The following is a 20377-nucleotide window of genomic DNA, read 5'->3' as shown; positions in this document are numbered from 1 at the left end:
CTTCTGCCAGCCCGCCGTGCACCCTCCAGATCCTGCTCTCCCCGGCCCAGCAGGTCTTTCCAGAACAGATAGGAAGAGTTTGTGTCATTTTTCCGGAAGGCGATGAGACCTTGTCTGGGACAGGCAGCACCGCTGGAGGCTGGGACCAGCCCGGGTGGGGCTGCACAGCCACATGGGCACAGCTGGGTGCCCAGGGCCACAGCTGGGTGCCCAGGGCCATTGCATCCACCAGTGGAAGAGGGATGAATGCGCTGGCCGTGCCCGTGGCTGCAGGACAGCACAAGGACACAGGGACAGGGACGCTGGCTCCCTGCAGCACCGGGGTGCTGGGGGGAGGGGGGACCTGCTGGCTCAGCATCCTGCCTCTCACCTGGAGCTGCATTTCCAAAGATCTCCAGGTCTGTCTTTCCCATCCCACCCCACCCCTGCAGCTGGATCCAGCGCCTGGTGCCGCCCTGGGCACCCCAGGTCCTGGGAAAGGAGCTCACCCAGAGCCCTGCTCTGCCCCAGCAGCACATTTTCTAAAATAATTCCCACTGCAGCAGCGAGTCAAGGGCACGAGGACATGAGGGTGCAAGGACAAGAGGGCAAGACCCTGCAGCTCCCTGGCGGCCGCTGCCGGCTATCCCAGCCTGCCTGGACGTGCCAAGCTGGATCCAGCGCTGTTGCCACACCAGGGCACCCAGCAGGGCTCTAATTAATCCCCTTCGGCCAAGCCAACCTGCTGACCTCGTTTGCTGCCTCCCGTGGCCCCGAAGGGTCCCCCAGCACCCAAGTCAAAGGCACGAGGTGCTGTTTAATATTCAAGAGAGACGGGGGGGGGGCCGAGGGCAGCAGCTGCGGCTGCCTTTGAGGCGCTGACCACGGATTAGGCTGAGCCTCCGGCCACGCTGGGCTGAGCTCTTCACCGCGGGCTGAGAGCGGACCTGCCACCTTCAGGAAAATCGGGGATCTGGGCTGGGTGCCTGCTGCACGGGCTGAGGTTCGTGGGGAGGGCAGGAGAGCCCCCGGCCCCCCTCGCTGCCCCTGCTCCCCACGCTGAGCCGGGTCATGGGCACGGAGGGGACAAAGGGTGACAGGGGAGCCCCGCTGTCCCCTCAGCCCGGGTCGTGAGGCCAGCAGATGTGGAGGAACCCCAGCTCCCTCTGGCATCTCCTGGGATGCACCGTGGTGGCAGGAGTTGGATTACAAGCCCAGCGGCCCCCCAAATCCAGGGAGTGAAGGTGAGAGGGTCAGAGCTGGGCTCAGCCCCCTCCTCCCGGCCCCATCCGCCCTCCCTGGTCCTGGGGAAGCCGGGACCCATCCCGGCACCTGCCCAGCCGGGGCTCGGCTCCAAGCACCGGGCAGCGCCCGTGGCTGGCAGCGGGACGGGAGCCCCGGTGCCCGCCCGCCCCGGCAGCACGGAGCCCTTCCCCGCCGGCACCGGGCCGGGCCGGGCAGCGCCCTGTGCCCGGGGCCGCGCCCCACGCCCCCCGTACCTGCCGGCCGAGGTCCCGCCGTGCCGTGCCGTGCCGTGCCGTGCCGTGCCGTGCCGTGCCGTGCCGTGCCGTGCCGAGCCGAGCCGAGCGGGGCTGCTCTCTGCACACCGCACAGCTGGGCGGACCGGCAGAGTCACCCTGAGCACCCAGCCCTGAGCACCCAGCCCTGAGCACCCAGCCCTGGCGCAGCGGAGGTTTGGCATTCCTCAGGTGCTGACAGCCGGGGAGCCGGTCAGGCTGGTTCCAGACCCGGCTCCCCCTTTTCCTCCGACTCAGCAGTGCCGGGAGGGAGCCCAGCCGGCCTGGGTGGCTCCGGGCCCCCCGGACCTCTCTCCCACCGCCCACCGAGAGAACGCGATGGGAGCCTCGGAGGGGACATCGGGGACCGCTTTGGGCAGCGCGGCCCGGGCCGTGGGGCTGGCGGGACCCCAGCGCGGAGTGCGGGGGGCTGGGGGTCCGCAGGGCTGGGTTACCCCGGGTCAATCCGCCTGCCGGGGGTCCCACGCGGAGCCCCCAGCACTGCAGGCCGTTCCCGAGGGGCTCCGAAAGCGGGGCCATCTCCCAGGTCTCAGAGGGCTTGCGCCTCTCGGGGGCTTCACACGGGCTTGGGGAGGGGGTGGACATCACGGTAGCCCTGGGCCACCGCGGGAGACCTGACCCCGGGGCTCCGGGCCCCGTCCCGGCAGGGCTGGGAGCGCAGCAGGGCCAGCACCCGCCCCGTGTCCTCGCCCTGCCCTCCCGCTCCGCCCCAGCCCGCGGGAGCCCGCTGCGGTGCCAGCCTCAGCCCGGGGCCACCACTCCCGGCTGCCGGCCCAGCCCAGGAGCCTCCCCGGCCACCGCCAGCCCGGCGCAGGTGGCCACAGTCCAGCCACGCCTGGGGCGCCCGGGGCCACCCAGCTCTGGGTGACACCGCTCACGTGCTGGGGAAACTGAGGCAGAGCGGAGCTCCCTCTGCCGGGTTCTGGCAGGTCCCCGGTCCCCTCCCGAGCCTTTCGCCAGGCCACCAAGGGTGGCTGAGCACCCACGCGGGGACCGACTGCCGGTCCTTGTGGCTCGGGCACGGGAGCAGGATGTGCCCCCCGCACCCCTCCGGTGCTCGCGGGAGGGGCAGCGATGGGGTCCCGGCAGCCGCGGCCCGGCTGGGTGTTGGGCGGTGTCGGTGCGTGTGTTCGGTGTGTTCGGTGTGTGCCAGCGTGTGCCAGGCTGTGCCAGGGTGGGTGTCCGCGCCGAGCCGGCGGGAGCTCTCTTCCATCCCCGCGCCGGCCGGGCAGCGCTCCATCAGCGCTGGGGAGGGTCCCCCGCAGCAAACCAGTTCCCCAGGCACCGGAGAAACTGGAGGGACACCGGGGCGAGCCTGGGCTTTGAGTCACTGTGTGCGAAGGGAGGGACGCGGCACGCTGGGGCCGGGCGGGGTCGGGCTCAGCCGCAGCTCCCGGGAGGGAGACGGGGCCGGGGGCAGCCCCGCAGCCCCGAGCCCTCCCCGGGCTGCAGGGGGGTCAGAAAGGACCCCCCATGAGCCGTGTCCCTCCCCCGGGTGACACCGGCCGTCCCTGGGGGGACCGGGGGGCTCCGCTCTGCCCGCAGCTGCAATGCGTTCCCAGCTCCGCGCTGGGGCGGGGCGGCCCCGCTGCAGTTTGGAGGCAATGAGGGCTCGGGGCTCGGGAGGGATCAGCCAGCTCAGCTCCCTTGGGATCACCCTGAGCAGGACTTGGAAGGAGGTTCTCCAGCAGCCCAGGAAAGATGGAACCCCTGTTTGCCGGGCCACCAGTGATAGGAGGAAGATGCAGGAGAGGCGATGCTTTGGGAGGTGAGATTCAGCTGCCTTTCCTCAATATCCTGCTGTGCCCTCCTGGCTCCCCCAAACCACGTTTCTCCCCCACTGCCTGGATTTCCTCTTGGGGGAGTGAGGTTTGAACGGGGCTGGGGGGATTTAAGGGGCAAGGGCAGACTTGTGAGCTCTGGTCTGGGGGGATCTGCAGCCTCTGAGGAATATCCTTCAGCTATCGATCCCCCTTTATCAGGCAGCAGGAATATGCATGGGCTGAAATCCTGATCAATCCCCGCTCTGCAGCCGATCAATCAGCTGCTGCCCCAGGGCTTTTATCGAAGGGAGCTGCCGAATTTGGGCACAATCCACCGCTCCAGGCCAGGGGCAGGACCGTCTCTATCCTCCTGTGCCCCGTGCCCTGCGGGGGAAGCCTGGCCGCAGGCAGCGCCCTGCAGGGCACCCTCGGGAGCTCTCCTCACCCTCCCTGCCAGGTGCCAGTGCCCCGGGCAGCCGCATCTGGGACGGAGCGGGATGGCCCCAGAGCTGTGGGACACCCAGGGCCGGAGAGAAGCCCCAGGGGAGCATTTTTGGAGGGCTGGGAAGGCGCTGCCTGGTGAGGACACCCTCGGGGAGCACGCCTGTGCCAGTGTCCCCCCGGCCCGGGTTCCCAGCGCTGGGAGCATCCCGCGGGGCGAGCAGGGGGTGCGGGGGGGAGGAGCAGCTCCGTGGCCTCCTTTATTGATTGCCTGGCAGCCAAAGGTCAGCAGCGAGCGTGGCAGGGTGGGAGGAGGGCGCTGGGGTGTGAGGGGCTCGCTGCCAGCCCCGGGGCGAGTGCCAGCCTTGGGCAGGGCGCGGTGGAGCGCTCAGCATGGGCACCCACCGCGCCCCCTCGTGCCTCAGTTTCCCCGCCAGCAGATGGGCTGGCAGGACTGGAGGGTGGCCACCAGGCTCCTGGGCTGGCTGGGTGGGGAAGGAGGTGGAGGGGGCTGGAGGGAAGGGTCTGTGCCCACAGGAGGGGGTGGAGGTGGGCCCGGCCGGCGTTGGAGGAGGTTTGTGCAGCCAGGAGGGCTGTGCCTGCGGGGCGGGCAGGCAGACGGAACATTTTCCTTCCTCAGGAGCTCGGAGGCTGCTCTTGGGCTGGCCAGCGATGGCAGCGACAGCGCTGCGAGATGGCGCTGGAGCCTCAGCCCAGATAAGATCATTTTCCACGGCACTTCAGGACCCCGCAGGGACTTGCAGCACCCTGGGGACACCGGTCCCGATTTCTGCCAGCGCTGTGACCCACGTGCCCGGGTGCTGCCCAGCCCCAGGGCTCCTCCTGCCGGGTCAGGGCTCCGGTGGAGCCCCGGGGCAGCTCCGTGGCTCCGGCCCAGGGACAGCAGCGCCGGCACTGGGCTCACAGAGCTGCTGCCCTCGCCCCGGCCGTGCCGAGGGGGAAGATTTACAGGCTGTCAGAGCCGGGGCCAGAGGTCAGCAGGGGTCAGAAAGTCCATTTCAGTGAGGTCACTGTCCACTTCTTTCAATCTAATGAAGCCATTATTTGTGAAAGCGGCCGCTTTGCCGGCTATTCCCTTGAAGCCGAGCAGGGCACAGCGACCGGCTCTGAAAGAACAGGAAGGAGTCCCCTTCCCTTCCCTTCCGCGTTTGCCATTCAACAGGCCCCGAAAACAAATACACCACACACAGAAATACGACACGGGGCCGGCGCTGCCGGGCCGGGCCGGCGGCGGGGAAGGGTGGGATGGAAAGGGATGGAAGCGCCCTGATCGGGGACGTGGCTGCATCGCGGGGCTGCAAAGCCACTGAGGACGGGCAGAAATCGGGGCGCGCTGAGGAAGTCGCTGCTGCCAGCAAAAAGTTACAGGGAAATGCCTCCGGGGCTGCTGGTCGCTCCTGTCCGTCAGGAAGGGCTGCAGGGGGAGGCTGGTGCAGGGTGTGGATGATTTTCTGAAGGATTCCTTGTGGAGAAAGCGAGAAAGGGCTCATTCCTCACCACATCCTTCCCCCGTGCCCTCCCCAAATCCCGAGTGAAACGGGGAAAACTGGGCAGGAGACGGGATGGAAGCAGGGGTAAGAGGAAGGGGCTGGAGCCTTTTGGGGGGGGTGGGTTATTTTCTCCCCTCCTGCCCCAGTTATCGCCCAGCCGAGAGGAAAACGGGGATGGATGCGCAAGCCCTGCAGCCAGGAGAGGGGGCCAGACGCGCTCCTGCTCCCGGGATGTCCCGGGATGGTCCCGGGATGTCCCGGAGCACCACCCGAGCTGGCGCGGGGTGCCAGCAGAGAGGGGGAGCAGGGACAGGGACAGGCACCGCGGTTTCCTTCTTGCCAGGACTGCCACCAGCCCCGTCCCGGAGCGGGAGTTCTGCGGCGGCCAGAGCCCGGTCAGGGACGGGAGAGGGGATCCCATAGGAAACCCTGGCCGGACCCGTCCCTCCTTCTGCTGCAGGTGAGGTGCTGCTCCTCGGCTTTGGGGAATCGGCTCAGGACCGACCATGAGAGACCAGCGGAGACTCCTGGCAGCCCGTTAAGGGCGGTGTGAAGGTGAGGGACACGCTGTGCCAGCGGCTGGGGGTGAGAGGTGACACCTCCCGCTCTGCCTGTGCCCGTGGGACACGGACCCACCGGCACCGCGAGTCCTGGCGGGCTGGGGCGCTCCCAGCAGCTCACTTGGGTGCCTCCACCGAGAAAAACCATCCTCTTCCTCCTCTTCCTCCTCTTCCTCCTCTTCCTCCTCTTCCTCCTCTTCCTCCTCTTCCTCCTCTTCCTCCTCTTCCTCCTGCTTTGCCGTCCGCCAGTGGGGTCCAGCGGGGCTGCTCGGCTCTGTGGGGAAGGGGCAACGAGGAGGCCGCGGTGTGCGGGGCAGGAGCAGGAGGAGGGAGAGGAAGAGCAGGAGGAGGGAGAGGAAGAGCAGGAGGAGGGAGAGGAAGAGCAGGAGGAGGAAGGGCAGCGCCAGGACCCTGGACAGGGCCGCCGCTTCAGCACCACGGCCAGCGGCAGCGGCGCCGCGGGCGGCGGGGGCTTCGCGCGGGGATTCCCCACGCGGGGATTCCCCACGCGGGATTCCCCACGCGGGATTCCACCGGCAGCACCGGCCCGGCCCCGGGCCGCCCCGCGGGTGACACCGCGGTCCCCGTGGCCGCGCCCCGCCAAACCGCGCGCTGCTCGGTGACACCACGCGGGACCGGCCGCGCGTGGGGCGGCCGCGGTGGGCGCAGACGCCGCCCCCGGCCCCCGCTGCCCCCGCCGGGCCGGTCTGGGGGCACAGCCCGGGCGGGGCGGCGGGCGGCGCTGTGCCCCCGCGGCCGGGGCATTGTCCGCCGCCGGAAATGGAGCCGCTGGTCACTCGCCCTTTGTCCCCGCCCGGCCCGGGGGGCGCCGGGCCCCGGCCCCGCCCCGGCCCCGCTCCCCGCGCCGGGGCCGCCGGGCCGGGGGAAGCGCGGCGCATCCCGGGGGGCGCACGGTGCCGGGACGCGGGATGGGGCTGGGGGCGCAGGAAGAGCCCGGGGTCCCGGGAAGCCGCCCCCTCCCCCGTGCCGTTCCCCGTCCCAGCGGGTCGCGGCTCGCAGGTGGCTCCGCTCGTGGGGAGGGGGCGCGGACTAACGACGTGGCAGCTCCCGCCGGTGTCCGGGGGTCCCACCTCCAGCCCCCCTCCCCGGGTGTCACCTCCTGCCTTGACAGGTGGCCTCGCCCCCAAGTGCCCTAAGTGTGGGGGGGTCAGCCCACACAGCCCCCCCCGCTGCAAATCCCTCCCGGAATGTGTCGCTATTAGCGGGGGGGTTAATTAGGATCACGTGGGGACGGGATGGCGGAGCAGGGCCCGGCGCCCCCCGGCCCCGCGGGTGGGTCCTGGGGGGGGGCGGGGGCTGCTATTGTCTGCGAGAATTTGGGAGCCTTTGAAAAAACCCTCCCGCTCCCTCCCACCCCTATTGTTGGAGTGAAGATGGAGTCAAACCTCTCCCGGCTCCCTCCCGGCGGGGTCTAAGCTGGGGTTTTTTGTTGGTTTTTTTTTCCTCCTTTTTTTTTTTTTTCTTTTTTTTTTTTTTTTTTTTTGGCTGGCCTGATACCCTCAAAGCTGGCCGAGGAGGAGGAGGGAGGAGGCGGTAACAGCCACAACTCGGAATTTGCAAGCGAGTGTCGGGATGGGGTCTGTTTCCAACCAGCAGTTTGCAGGTTAAGTTATATTATTGTCGCAGCCCGCCTCGGCTCCGCGATTATTAATAACGAGGGCAGAGCCCGGCTGGGGGGCGCAGGGCCCCCCCGACCCCGGCCCACCCAGTCCCGCTGAGCCCCGGCAGCGCGGCCGGGCCCGCCGGGCCCCTCTGCCCCGCGCAGCGCTGGGGGTCGCAGGGGGGATTTATTGGGGTTTTTTATTCCCCCCTCCAGCCCCAGGATGACCCCAGAAGTTTGGGGCCGCTGGCGGCTGCTGGGGGTGTTTGGGAGCGGGGGTGGGACGGTGCAAGGGGGGGATGCTGACGGCGAGGGAGAGTTTCTCCAGCATGGCTTGCTGGGGGCAGCGGGGTTTCGGGTTGGGATTTTGGGGGAGTTTTTTGCCCTTTTTTAAAGTTCTGTTTTAATATTTTGATTTTTAGAAAAAAAAATATTTTGGCTATTTTTCCGTTGCTCGATTGGTCTTTTTGTGTGTGTCTGGGATTTTTAATTTTTTTTTTTTCGTTTTTAAGGTTTTTGAGGGAGAAACGGATTTAGAGCTCCCACTGCACGCACTGCCTGGGTCGTGCTGGCAGCAGCCGCCTTCGTTTCCTGGGGTGATCCCCGTGCACACGTGGAGGCAGAGCTCACCTCTCCGATGTTTTTTTTTTTTGGGGGGGGCGGTTGGGGATTTTTTTTTTGCGTTTTCCAGCCTGCACGGGGCACCCCGAGCAGGGTTGGGGGTTCCTGTGCCGGCCGGGTGCGGGGCGGCTGGGCCGGGGGCAGCCGCGGCTGCCGCAGCCCCGGCTCAGCGGCTCCGCGGGTCTCTCGCCAGGTGCGAAGCCGGGCGAGGAGCCGGCCGGAGACTCGCCCAAGGCGGAGAACGAGTCCCAGCCCCTGCACGGCTCCGGCATCTGTAAGTGGTTCAACGTCCGCATGGGCTTCGGCTTCCTCTCCATGACCGCCAAGGGCGGCGCGACCCTGGACTCGCCCGTCGATGTCTTCGTGCACCAGGTAGGGCCCGAGCCGCGGGCGCTGCGGAGGGCCGGGGTGCGCTCCGGGGCACGGAGGAGGGATGGGGTCCCCCCTGCCGCCGCAGCCGCGCTCCCCGGGCGGCGGGGCGGGCAGGCACGGCCGCGGCCGGGCTCCTCTCCGCGGACCGGCCCTGTGAGGCGATCCCGGGCGATCTCATTTTGCCGTCGTTGTTGGCTGAGGAGCCCCTCGGGGCCGGGGGCGCAGGTGACGCCGCTCAGCCCGCGGAGGGACCCGGGGAGCGGGCGGCGTGAGCCCGGGAGCCCCGGCCTGGCCGGGACGCGGCACCGGGAGCTCTCCCGCTGGAGCTCATCCCGGCACCGGGCATCCCTGCCCGCGCCCTTTGTCCCAGCCGCGGGTGGCACAAAGGCGTCGGGTTTGCGTCCCCGCGGATCTGTGACAGCGACAGTCCCGTGTCCGGATCTGACCTTGCCGAGCGGGGAAGCCCCACGCGTGTCGGGGGCCCCGCACCCTGGGAAGTCGTGGATTAGGGGCTGAAGTTCCTCGAACGCCCCGGATCTCGGGGGAGGATCCGCCGGGGCTGGGGGAAGGGGTTTGGACACGGTGCCCGAACCGGGGCCAGCGCCGGGAGGGGATGCGGGGCTCAGCGCCGGCTCGTGCGGACGGGGCTCTGTGTGCTGCCCCTCACCTCGGGACTGCCGTGGGGCTGGGGGGCAGAGCGAGCACGAACCAAGGGGGCACGGGTGTTTTTGGAGCAAACACGGGGGGTTGTACGCGTGATCGAGAGCAGCACCGTGGCGCTGGCTCCGGGGAGTCCCGGGACCAGCCGCCTGCAGTGGCCGCTGCTCTTCAGGGGCCCAAAGCCCCCCAAAATGGGTCCATCCCCTGGGCTGGGGGTGCAGGACCGAGCTCCTGGGCTGTGAGAGCTCCTGGAGCTCCCGGGGGTCGCTCACTCCCTGCCCTTGAGCGAGGCCTCCAGGCAGGACTGGAAGGAAATGATGGCCGGGGGAGATGCCAATCCCTTCTCCCTTGGCTGTGGCATGGGCAAAGCGCCTTGGTAGGAGCTGCTATCCCCCGGCACAGCTGGTTTTGGAGTCAAGGGCTCCAAATCAGCCAGGGGAAAACAGATCCTGGTGTTCTCCAGAGAGCAAATGGGCCTTTGCATCTCAATGCGGCACAGCGGGACCCAGCGCTCCCGGGGAGAGCCTCCCGCCCTGCTCCCGGGGCTTTATTGCCCCCAGACAGTCTGGTTTCCTGATTGCTCCCGCTCACATTCCTGCAGGGGAAGGGAATTAGCTGGGGTGTCTCTGTCGGGAGCATCCCACTGCCCTGCAGCCTCTCGGTGCCCCCCGGTTTCTAGGGTCGGGGGAGATCCCAGAGATTGCAGCGTTTGGGAGCTCTGGGGAAAAGCGGCTTTTTCTGGGGAGCAGAGGGGTGCGGGAGGCTCCCGGCGGCAGCAAAGGGCTTTGCCCCACCAGAAGCTTTGGGCTGCTGGAGAATTCTCCTGTGACTCGGGTTTCGCCCCCTGCTCCTCTCACTGGTGGCACAGAGTCTCTGCTCTCCTGCAGGAACAGCCGGAGCCGCTCCCGGCGTCTCTCCCTCCGCAGAGCATCTCCTTGCAGAGGGAGCAGCTCGTGCTCCCGCCGCGGCCTCGCTGCTTTTGGGTGGCTTGCGGGGAATCGGGTCCTTGTCCCGGTGCTGTCCCCACCCCGAGCACCAGGGCGCTTCTCCGGAGCCCGCTCCGCTCCCGGGGAGGGAGTCGGGGCTGCGAGGGCAAAAGCCACCAAAAGCCGGGGGGGACGAGGCTCAGGACTCCTGTGCCCTGCCCAGCACCCAGCGCCCCAAAGCAGCTTTGGGGCTTAACACTCCAGAGCCCCTCAAAACCCGCTCCTTCCCCTCTTCATTTACATATGTGAATGATGACCCACAGGAAGTAATTGTAGGAGAAAGAAGGGAATTGGCCTCTTTAGATCTATTAAATCACTTTATTACAGGAACCAGGTCTGAATGGCCCCTCTCTGCAGGGAGCGCGTCTCCATCTCCCTCTGCCTTTATCTGACCACAAAGAGATTAAAATCTCGGCAGGACAGGAGACTAACAGGGCTCCTTGGGGCTGCCTTTCCCTCGCATTGTGAGCTAAAAATGAGGCATTTGGGTTCAAATGCCTCCCCTGGACACTGGAGATGGATTCATTTGGGGGCTCTGAGGAGACAGGAGGGATGAAGCAGAAGGGAGCAGAGCAGATCGTCCCGGGGAGGTGAAGGGCTGAGCAGCACTCCTGAGGAGCTGGGGATCTTGAGGTGGCAGAGATTGGGCTGGTGGTGATGGTGAAGACCCCAAAGGTGCAGTGGTCCCCTCAGGATTCGGCTCTGAGCATCACTCGCAGGAGCACGGAGCTGCCTGGGAAGGCAACGTGGAAAGAGGGAAAGCAGAAAATGAGCTCTGGTTGGAGCTGGAGGAGCAGTGCTGACCAGCTGGGCTGGGATTTGGGTTGGGGTCTGGCTGGGGGCAGAGGGGAAGAGGATGTCCAGTGCCTGGAAATCGTTGCTCTGCATTTCTGAGCGTTTCTCCAAGCCAGCAGCTTTAAATCCTTGATAAATGCGTTTAGTCGGGTGGTTCTGTTCTTTCTCATGATTTTAGCAAGAAATTCTGCCGGGCACCGTGGTACCCGTGGCTGCTGGGTTTGATCTCGGGCGTCTCGGTGCCTGGTCCTGCACGTCCTGGCAGGGACACAGAGCAGTGCCCGTGGTTAGAGCTGCCGGGGCTGGGATGTGGCACTCCCTGGGCAGCGTGGCACTCCCTGGGCACATCCCAGCACGGGAGGGGCTTCTGTCCCCGCTGGTCCCCGGGCTGCTGGAGCAGCTCCAGCCCTGCTCGGCCGGGCAGGGGATGGGATGAGGGGTGGCAGTTTGGACACGGGTTTGGCTGAGCCCACCTGGGCTGTCACCCACCTGTGCCCCTGCCAGCCCGCGCATGCGGCCAGGATAATCCAAATAACCATCCACGTGAGCGTGACGTGAGGTCTTAAAGAATAAAAATCGCGTTTGGAGGCAGCTCCGAGTGCGCGGTAAAGGCACAAGGGAGAGTTTCTCTGTCAGGAGCAGGAGCCAGCCTTTCCCTGCACCTTCCCCTGGGCTGGGCTGGGGGTCCCAGCGGGGCTTTGGGCTGTGCAGGGCTGGGGGCAGCGGGGGGAAGGGGAATCCGTGATGCTCCATCCTCGAGGGACACGTGTGTGTCATATTTCGCTTTTCCTGCTTCCCGTGTTGGCTCCGCAGCACCAGGGTCACCCCCAGCCCGACCGGGAGCACCGGAGCTGCACATCCCTGGGGGAGAGATCGTGGAATCGCGGATTAGTTTGGGTTGGAAGGGACCTTCAAAGGTCATTTAGTCCAACCCCCCTGCAAGGAGCAGGGAACTCCCGCAGAGATGCCCTGGGGTAGAAATGCTCGTTGGAATCTCTGCTTTTTTTGTGAAGGGAGAGGGGTAGCGGCAATTTCTTTGGTTTTGTTTATTCTGTGTTTTTTTTTTTTGTTTTGTTTTGTTTTTAATAACCGCTCGAATGAAATTGTATTGGGCCGCTTGTGCGCCGCGTCCCGATGGGAAATACTGAAAGAGAGCGGCTTTATTCCAGCCCTGAAACTCCCTCAAGACGCTCACACACACAAAAAAAGCCTCCTGTCTCTGTCTAAAGATTAACTGATGGCCGCAGGCACATCCCTTCCCCCAGCTCCCCCTCCCTGCCCCAGGGAGAGAAAACACCCTGGAATGGTCTCCTGGATAATATGGGCCAAATGAATGGGATTGCTCCCGGGACGGAGCCCCCGGCCCTGCCGCCCCCTCCAGCCCCGCCGTTTCCTTTGCCTGTTCCTTGCTCCTAAGAAAAGCGGGATGGAGCCGAAACCATCGTCGGGAGACGCGCGGCTGCTCCGGGCCCTGTTCCTGCTTTAAGACGGGAGCACAAAATTAATACGCAGCCACTGATCCCAATTAGCTGCCCCTGGGAAGTGCAGGAGGGTTTTGGTGGGGGGAAAAAATACAACCAAAGGAGCTAAAAGGATTTAGGACAGGAAACTGATGGATTAAACTTTGTGGTAAATGCCTTTTTTTTTTTTTTTTTTTTTTTCCCTCGGAGTTGGTATCTAGAGTTTCATTTTACTGACTCGTGGTGGAAAATTAGGAGCAAACATCGTTACTTTGGCTGGAGAATGTCTTTATTTTGATTTTAGTTGAAATCGGTAGGGGTCCTTAGGGATATCGCGCCAGATGACGCTGAGGGAGCCGCTGGAAAGCCTCGGTGATGTTTTGTTAAATCCTCTCTGCTCTCCCCGAGGGCTCCAAAGGCTTCGCCCTCCTTATCTCCGCACCCACGCCCCGGGCTGAGGCAGGACCCCCTTTGCCACGCACATCCCCCGTTTCTGCGGGCTGCAGGAAGGGACATCCCTGCTCCGAGCCCTCCCCTGCTGAGCCAAAACCCAGCACCAGCTCCTTCCCCGGAGCTTCTGGCACCGGGAGAGGGTTTGCTGTGTGATCTGGGGACAGGGAAGGGCTTTGCCTCTGGGGACTGGGGTGATCCAGGCAAGGCTGTGGAGGCAAAGGGACATTGCCCTGCTGGGACTGGGGGTTTGGGGCGCTGCTCCGTGCCGCCAGAGCCCGGCCCTGCCCGAATCTCCTGTGGGGAGATTGCCACGGGGCAGTGCCCAGCTGAGGGGAGAGCTGCTCTGCCGGGGCTGGCCCCGGGGCAGGGACACGCGGGGCAGGGACGCCGCGGCTCTGGGCACAGGGTGGGGCTGCCCTGGGTGCCAGCTGAGCCTGAGGTCACCGCGGACAGGGTGCCCAGCGATGGGGGCATGCCCCACCCCGGGGCTCAGCAGTCCCTGCGCTGCTGCTCCTGGCCCTCCGCTGCAGAGCGGGGGAAACTGAGGCACAGGCACTGCCTGCAGTGGGGCTAGGCTGCCTGAAATGCTGTGGGCAGGGCTCAGATGTGGCCCTGGCACAGCTTGGCACTGCCAGCAGTGTTCCTCCTTACCCCAGCATCCCAGGGCGGCTGGTTTTCCGAGGGGTCTCAGTTTAAAGGGCTCTGGAGAGCCGAGGTGCAGCTGGACACAAAGATGGTTTGATTGAGTGGCCGGGGCTGGCTGCGAATAAACGTCCCCTTGTGTCGCGCTGGGGAGGCCGCGGGGACAATGCTGACCCCGGAGCCCGGCGGGGCGGGCTGCGGGAGAGCCGGGCCGGCAGCTCGGGGGGCAGCGGCGGGGTTTGGGGAGCCCCGCGGTGCTTCCTTCAGGACGGGAAACGCGTCTGCCCGTGGGACCCGCGAGGAGGGATCCGCTGCTGGGAGGAAGAGGAGGATGAAGGCACCCGTGTGCGGGAGGGGGCACAGGCAGCCCGGGGGTGGGCAGCGCTGGCCGCTCATGTGCTGCGGCTTTGTCTGCCGCGAATAACCGGGGACGAGGGAGGGAGGGAGGGAAAGGGATGGGGAGAAGCCGAGAGGTGCCCGCTGCCGTGCCCGGGGGTGAAGCTGCGCCAGCTCTGCCTCTGCCCCCCGTCCCTGATGACCACAAGGAAATCCTGGCGTTGGGCTGCGCTTCTTTTGGGATGGCAACGCTTTGTGAGCCCAGCCCAGGGCCACGGCGAAGCCATCCCCCCGGGACTGAGCCCCCGGGGCACCCGGAGCCCAAAGCCCAGCGCCCACGGGCGGCCCGGGCACCGCGCTGATGTGCGCAGGGGCTGGAGGGGGTCAGGGGGCCCGCGGCCATGCCGGCCACCCTTCCTCCCCCCGCCGGGGCCTGGAACTCCTGGAATTTGGGCAGCGGGAGCGCGGCCGCCGCCGGCCCTTTGTTCTCGCTGGCCGGTGGCTCCCGGCCCTGGCCCTCCCCTGCGCTCCCCCATCCCCAGCATCCCCGGCTCGCTCCAATCCCCCCCTTCCCCTCTTTATTTTTTTGGGGGGGGTGTGGGTGTGCGGAGGCCTGGGAAGGCTCCGGCTTTGTGTGTGGTGTGGGACAGGGGCTCTGGGCCCCTTCCTTTCAGATGCAGGAGGTATGCAGCTAATTCAATGGGCTGCAGTTTGATTACCTATCTGATAACAGAGGAATGCCAGCAATGTGTGTGTTTTGGGAAGGGGGCAGGGGGGATGCGCAGGGACCACCGGCCACTCTGCAGCCACATCAAAAGGCTGCGGCGGGGGGGCCGGGGGGCAGAGCTGGGACGCCCCAGCCTCTGTCCCCCCCCTTCCCTGGGGAGAGGGCGTTTCCTTTGGCCTTTTGGCGGAGGGGGCTGGGGGTGCTTGTCATCCTCGCCCGCTCCTGGAAAATAAATCGCTTCCCCGTCATGTCGTGGCAGCTTCTGCCCCGTCCCTCCTCTTCCTCCGAGTGGGGGTGCCGGGTGCGGGGCTGGACTCTGGCCGTGGGGCGGCGGTGCCCAAGGTGGGGCTGAGCTGGGGGGCACCGGGGTCCCCCCTGGCACGGCTCGGCTTTATCGCGAAGATCAGGGCTGAGCGCCTGGGAGTTTTCATCCCCGCAGTGTAAACACAGCTGGGCCAGCTGGGGCCGTAAACGCCCTGAGAGAGCCGCGGGAGGTGCTTGGCCTCGTCCCGCGGCTCCCAGGGCTGCCTCCCGTGCCAGGGAGTGATGCTCAGCCCCTCCTTACCCCCAGAACCCTGGGCTGCCGTGGGAATGCGGTAAATTGGGGTAAATCCGGGGTAGCTCCCATCGCCCACATCACCCCAGGGTGGGGACAGGCCGGGGTGGGTGGCTGAGCCGAGGTGCTGAGGCAGCTCTGAGATGTGCTGGTGCCTTGGGCACGGAGCTCCTGCACGGGGGGATGCTGGGTTGGTGGTGGGCAGCAGTGTTGGGTCACCGCGGGGCTTTGCCAGGGGCAGGTGGTGCTGGAACTGCCCTGGGTGGGCACTGGTGGCCGTGACACTCTGTCCTGTCCTTGTTGTCATTTGGGACCTCAGAGCTCAGCGTTTGGCTCTCCCTTTAGGCAGCAGGAGCAGGTCAGAGAGCAAGGGAGGGTCCCTGTGGCCACTCTGGATCCCATCCCAGCAGCCAAGGGGATCCAGGGCCTGGGGGTGACTTGGCCCAGCACATGGGGTCTGTCCCACCCTGAGCTGGACCCCCAGGCACAGAAAGGGAGGGGGAAAGCAGCAGGAAATGGGGTCTCAAGGGTTGTTCCTCGAGCTCTGCTGTGTTCCCACTTCTCTGATGCCCACGGACATCCCGCAAGACCCTGCCAAGAAAAATTCACTCCTATAAGCCGCTCTGCTTTTACGTGGGGTGCTTCCTCGGGACTCCTGGTGAGATTTGGAGTGGAGCTGGGAGCAGAGCGTGCCTGCCCGTCCCGGACAGCGCTCACGGGAGCGGGGAGAACGGCAGAGCACGGCAGAGAACGGCAGAGCATGTGACGGGAGCTCTCGGGCCATGAATGGGGAGATGCTCCATTCATAAATGCAGGGTCGTGCCGCAGCCGCGCAGGCGTTGGGAATCCCCCGCGGCAGGAGCTGCTCCTCCCCAGCCAGCGAATTCCCTTCCCTCTCCTCCCCAGCCAGCGAACTCCCTTCCCTCTCCTCCCCAGCCAGCGAACTCCCTTCCCTCTCCTCCCCAGCCAGCGAACTCCCTTCCCTCTCCTCCCCAGCCAGCGAATTCCCTTCCCTCTCCTCCCCAGCCAGCGAATTCCCTTCCCTCTCCTCCCCAGCCAGCGAATTCCCTTCCCTCTCCTCCCCAGCCAGCGAACTCCCTTCCCTCTCCTCCCCAGCCAGCGAACTCCCTTCCCTCTCCTCCCCAGCCAGCGAATTCCCTTCCCTCTCCTCCCCAGCCAGCGAATTCCCTTCCCTCTCCTCCCCAGCCAGCGAATTCCCTTCCCTCTCCTCCCCAGCCAGCGAACTCCCTTCCCTCTCCTCCCCAGCCAGCGAACTCCCTTCCCTCTCCTCCCCAGCCAGCGAACTCCCTTCCCTCTCCTCCCCAGCCAGCGAATTCCCTTCCCTCTCCTCCCCAGCCAGCGAATTCCCTTCCCTCTCCTCCCCAGCCAGCGAATTCCCTTCCCTCTCCTCCCCAGCCAGCGAATTCCCTTCCCTCTCCTCCCCAGCCAGCGAATTCCCTTCCCTCTCCTCCCCAGCCAGCGAATTCCCTTCTCTCGCTGCTCGTGCCCCCGCAGAGCTGCGGATGCCGGGCTGGAGCTGCTGCCCGGGGGCAGAGCAGGCAGGGATGCTCCCGGCACAGGGAATTGCCGCTGCCTCGGCCAGCTCTGCTCCTCAGGGATTTGTTCTGCTAAAATGGACTCCTCAAAGCGGAGTGGGCTTTGCCTGTTACCTCACAACGCCCCTCCCCAGCCTGGGTTTTTCTGGGCTCCCCTGCTTTGATTGTGTGGTGATACCCGAGGTGGAATTCCTGGAAGGAATGGGAGAAGCTCCCAGCAGTGATAATCCTGTGCCAAATGGCTGCTTAATTAATTATTGCAGGCGGTTAAGGCGCTTGAGTGCCAGCCTCAGCCTCCTGGCCCTGCCACAGGGCCTGCCACGAGCAGGGTTCGTATCTCTGTGCAAAGCCTCGAGATTCCTTTGCATTTAAAGAAAAGCAGAGCCAAGGGACGGGCAGAGGGGGACATTGGCAGCTCTTGTGCTGCAGGAGCTTTGTGCCGTGCCTGGAGAACACCCCAGCTCTGTGCTGACCCCCGTCCTCCCCCTGTGCCCCCCAGAGCAAGCTCCACATGGAGGGTTTCCGCAGCCTGAAGGAGGGCGAAGCTGTCGAGTTCACCTTCAAGAAATCATCCAAAGGTCTGGAGTCCATCCGGGTGACCGGCCCCGGGGGCGTCTTCTGCATCGGCAGCGAGAGGAGGCCCAAGGGGAAGAGCCTCCAGAAGCGCAGGTCGAAAGGAGATCGGTGAGGGCTGAGCCGGGGCTGCGGCTGAGCCCTGTGGGCACCGGGAGCTGCCCGGGCACCCCGGGGATGGGCACGGGGCCGGTGGCATGGGCAGCGACCCTCGGCCTGGGAAAGCAGCGTCCTGCGGCGCCTAATGAGCGGCAGATGCAGCTCGGTGGGGAAGGGGCAGGGGAGCAGCAGGCAGGGGCAGAGGTCAGGGGCACCCCGGGCTGTGCCCCCCTCACCCGGCGAGCCCTGCTGGGCTGGGGGGTTTGCTCCAACAGAAGCCCTTCCTTGTGGGAAGGACACAGCCCGAAGTCCTGGCAGTGTCTCCATGTCCTGACAGTGTCTCCCACATCCTGGCAATGTCTCCATGTCCCGACAGTGTGTCCCACGTCCTGACAGTGTCTCCCACATCCTGACAGTGTCACCCGTGTCCTGGCAGTGTCTCCCATGTCCTGACAGTGCTTCCCACAGTGAGATGGGAACCCCAGGGCAAGTTTCTGACCAGCTCTTCATCCTCCCTCTCCCATCCTCTCCACCCCGGCTGCCTGGGGATGCCTCATCCCAGTTTTCCCAGTGGATGCTGTCCACCCCGCTCAGCTGTTCTCATAAGCAGGTTTCTAAATTAATCAGAGAGGAATTGTGAAGGAAAATGAAAGAGAAAAGGGTTGTGGCCATCCTGTATGGATGCAGGATTTAAAATGGACACGAGGCCCCGGTGTGAGGGTGGCACCCACGGGACAAGTGCTGGGAGGCACAGCCCTGTGAGAAGCCACCCTTGGGGCTGTCCCCACACGATGACAGCTGGGGATGTCAGTTGTTCCTTTGCCCGTTCCTGGGGCGGTGGGGTCTGGAGACACAGGATGGGCACTGATGGAGCCAGAGGGGTGGAACCCCCCACATCCCGAATTTGTCCCCGGTGTGTGGCTTCAGTGCAGCGGTTTGCTGCCATCTCCTGGGTACCAGCAGCACCACTGAGCCCCAGCTGGGCTCTGCAGGGACCAACCCTGGGGCCACCCCGCACCCCAAAAGCCGAGCCCAGCTCTGGCTGAGAAGATGGGTGGTGGTCACAGCATCCTCATTCCGTTTCTCCTCCCCTCACACAGGTGCTACAACTGCGGCGGGCTGGACCACCACGCCAAGGAGTGCAAGCTCCCGCCGCAGCCCAAGAAGTGCCACTTCTGCCAGAGCATCAGCCACATGGTCGCCAACTGCCCCGCGAAAGCACAGCAGTCGCCCAGCTCGCAGGGCAAGCCCGCCTACTTCCGAGAGGAGGAGGACATGCACAGCCCGGCCCTCCTCCCCGAGACCCGGGAATGATGGTGGGTGGCAGGGACAGGGGGCTTCCACCGGGGTGAGAAGGCTTTGGCAAGGCAAGGGGCAGCCTGGGGAGGGCCGCTGGCAGTGCTGGCAGCGGGGACCTGGTGTCCCTGCACAGACCTTTCCCCCACGCCCAGGCTGGGAAAAGCCCTGTTAGCAGCAGGATGGCTTGTTCCAAAACAGGGGAAGGCAGCACCCAACACACTTCTTCCCGCTAAAAATCCTGACCACACTGAATTAATCTTTAATCTTTTCCTAAGTTAAGGCAGGCAGCCGTGTCCTGGGGAGGAGGAGCAGAGGGGAGGAGGAGCAGAGGGGCATCATGCCAGGGAGGAGCTGATGGCTCCTCGTTCTCCCGAGCTTCAAACACAGCGGGGTGAGCTGGGGGCACCCCTCTGCCTGCCCGGGAGGGAGGCTGAGGGAGAGGCTGTGCAGCACCGGGGAGACGCCCGCGGGCCGGTCCCGCGGCTCCTCTGCTCCTCCTGGCCTCTCACGTTCAGGAGGTTCAGGAGTTCAGGATTCATGGTTTTTCCATGGTTGCTCCATTGCTGACACCAGCAGAGCCCAGATTTGGGCTCGGTCTGGCAAGAAATGGATCCTCTCCCAGGGCTGGAGTAACACCACCCGTCCGTGGGCTGCGAGCTGCAGCCTGGGGGAGAGCAACTCAAAGGAAAACCCCTTTTTATCCCCCTAATCGTCCCCAGGTGCCAGCACAGAGAGCACGAGGTGTTTTGTGCAGCCAGATCTTCCCCTCTCAGGCTCCTCCCAGCCTCGGGGAGGTAGAGCTGGGGACACACCTGAGCTGGGGACAGACCTGTGCTGGGGACACACCTGAGCTGGGGACACACCTCTGCTCCTCCTGCCCATCCCACGCTGCCTCTGGGGCTGAGCCTCCCCAGGGACAGGGGACGGGGCTGTCCCGGGTTAGTGGCTGCTGTCCCCCCTCCCCACGGCCCTTCCCAAGTCTTGCCTTTATTTATTGGCCCCGGTGGACCCCCCCTTCTCCCGGGGAGCCCCCCGGCCGTGCCGAAGCCAAGGCCAAGTGAAAGCTGCACTAGGACGTGCGTGAATGACGTATCTTTGGGTTTGTTTGTCGTCTTTGTTTTGGGTTTGTTGTTCTTTTTTTTTTTTTTAATATAAATATTCTGGTTTTGTATTTTTGTATATTTTAATCTTTAAGAAAAAGAAAAGGAAAAAAAACAAAAAACAAAAAAAAAAAAGAGAGAAAGGACATAATTCCTGCAACTTATTCTCAGGTATTCGAGCAATCTCAGGGATAAAATGCCTCTGTAGCCAGTGCTGGACAGAGAGGAGGGTTTTTCTAACAGCACAAAGAAATTATGAAGTTTGTATTGGAAGTGTAGATCTACCTCACTGGATGTTTGCTAGGCGGGCTGACGTGTTGTCGAGCTTTTCAAATGTGTTTTTTGGTATGTTTGGGATTTGTTTTCTTTGTAAGTGTATTGTAATGGTCTCTTTCCCTTCCCCATGCACTGATGGAGGCATTCAGGTCTGGGGGTCCGTGTGTGGGGATGGAGAAGCCAGGCAGTGCCACGGGCAGGGAAGAGGTGCAGAGCCCGTGCCAGCTCCCAGCCCCTGGATTTCCCCCAGCCTGGTGGCTTTTGAGGCCGGTCCTGTTTCTCTCTCCTGTTTTCTCCCCAGCTGGTGGGAGCACCCCAGTGCACCCCGTGCCCGAGTCCTGCTGCCCGTGGGCTGGGATGTCACACAGGCTCCCAGCAGGCTGGGGGTCAGGATGGGGGTCCCAGCCCCATGCAGGGGGACAGAGGAGGAGCAGACAGTGACCAGGGAGTGTT

General features: G+C 64.9%; 1 protein-coding gene across 1 annotated transcript; it reads left to right on the top strand.

The window, feature by feature from the left end:
* The first annotated feature begins 7385 nt into the window (after positions 1 to 7385).
* On the top strand, positions 7386 to 18563 carry LIN28A (lin-28 RNA binding posttranscriptional regulator A). Its single transcript, XM_021534984.3, has 4 exons — positions 7386 to 7416; positions 8228 to 8406; positions 17077 to 17261; positions 18350 to 18563. The coding sequence occupies exons 1-4, from the start codon at positions 7386 to 7388 to the stop codon at positions 18561 to 18563; spliced, it is 609 nt and encodes a 202-aa protein (XP_021390659.1).
* The last annotated feature ends 1814 nt before the right edge of the window (positions 18564 to 20377 follow it).

The sequence above is a fragment of the Lonchura striata genome, chromosome 26 (genome assembly GCF_046129695.1).
Source record: "Lonchura striata isolate bLonStr1 chromosome 26, bLonStr1.mat, whole genome shotgun sequence".
Lineage (NCBI taxonomy): Eukaryota > Metazoa > Chordata > Aves > Passeriformes > Estrildidae > Lonchura > Lonchura striata.
The sequence above is the reverse complement of the archived record's forward strand: the minus strand, read 5'-3'. Positions and strand labels throughout refer to the sequence as shown.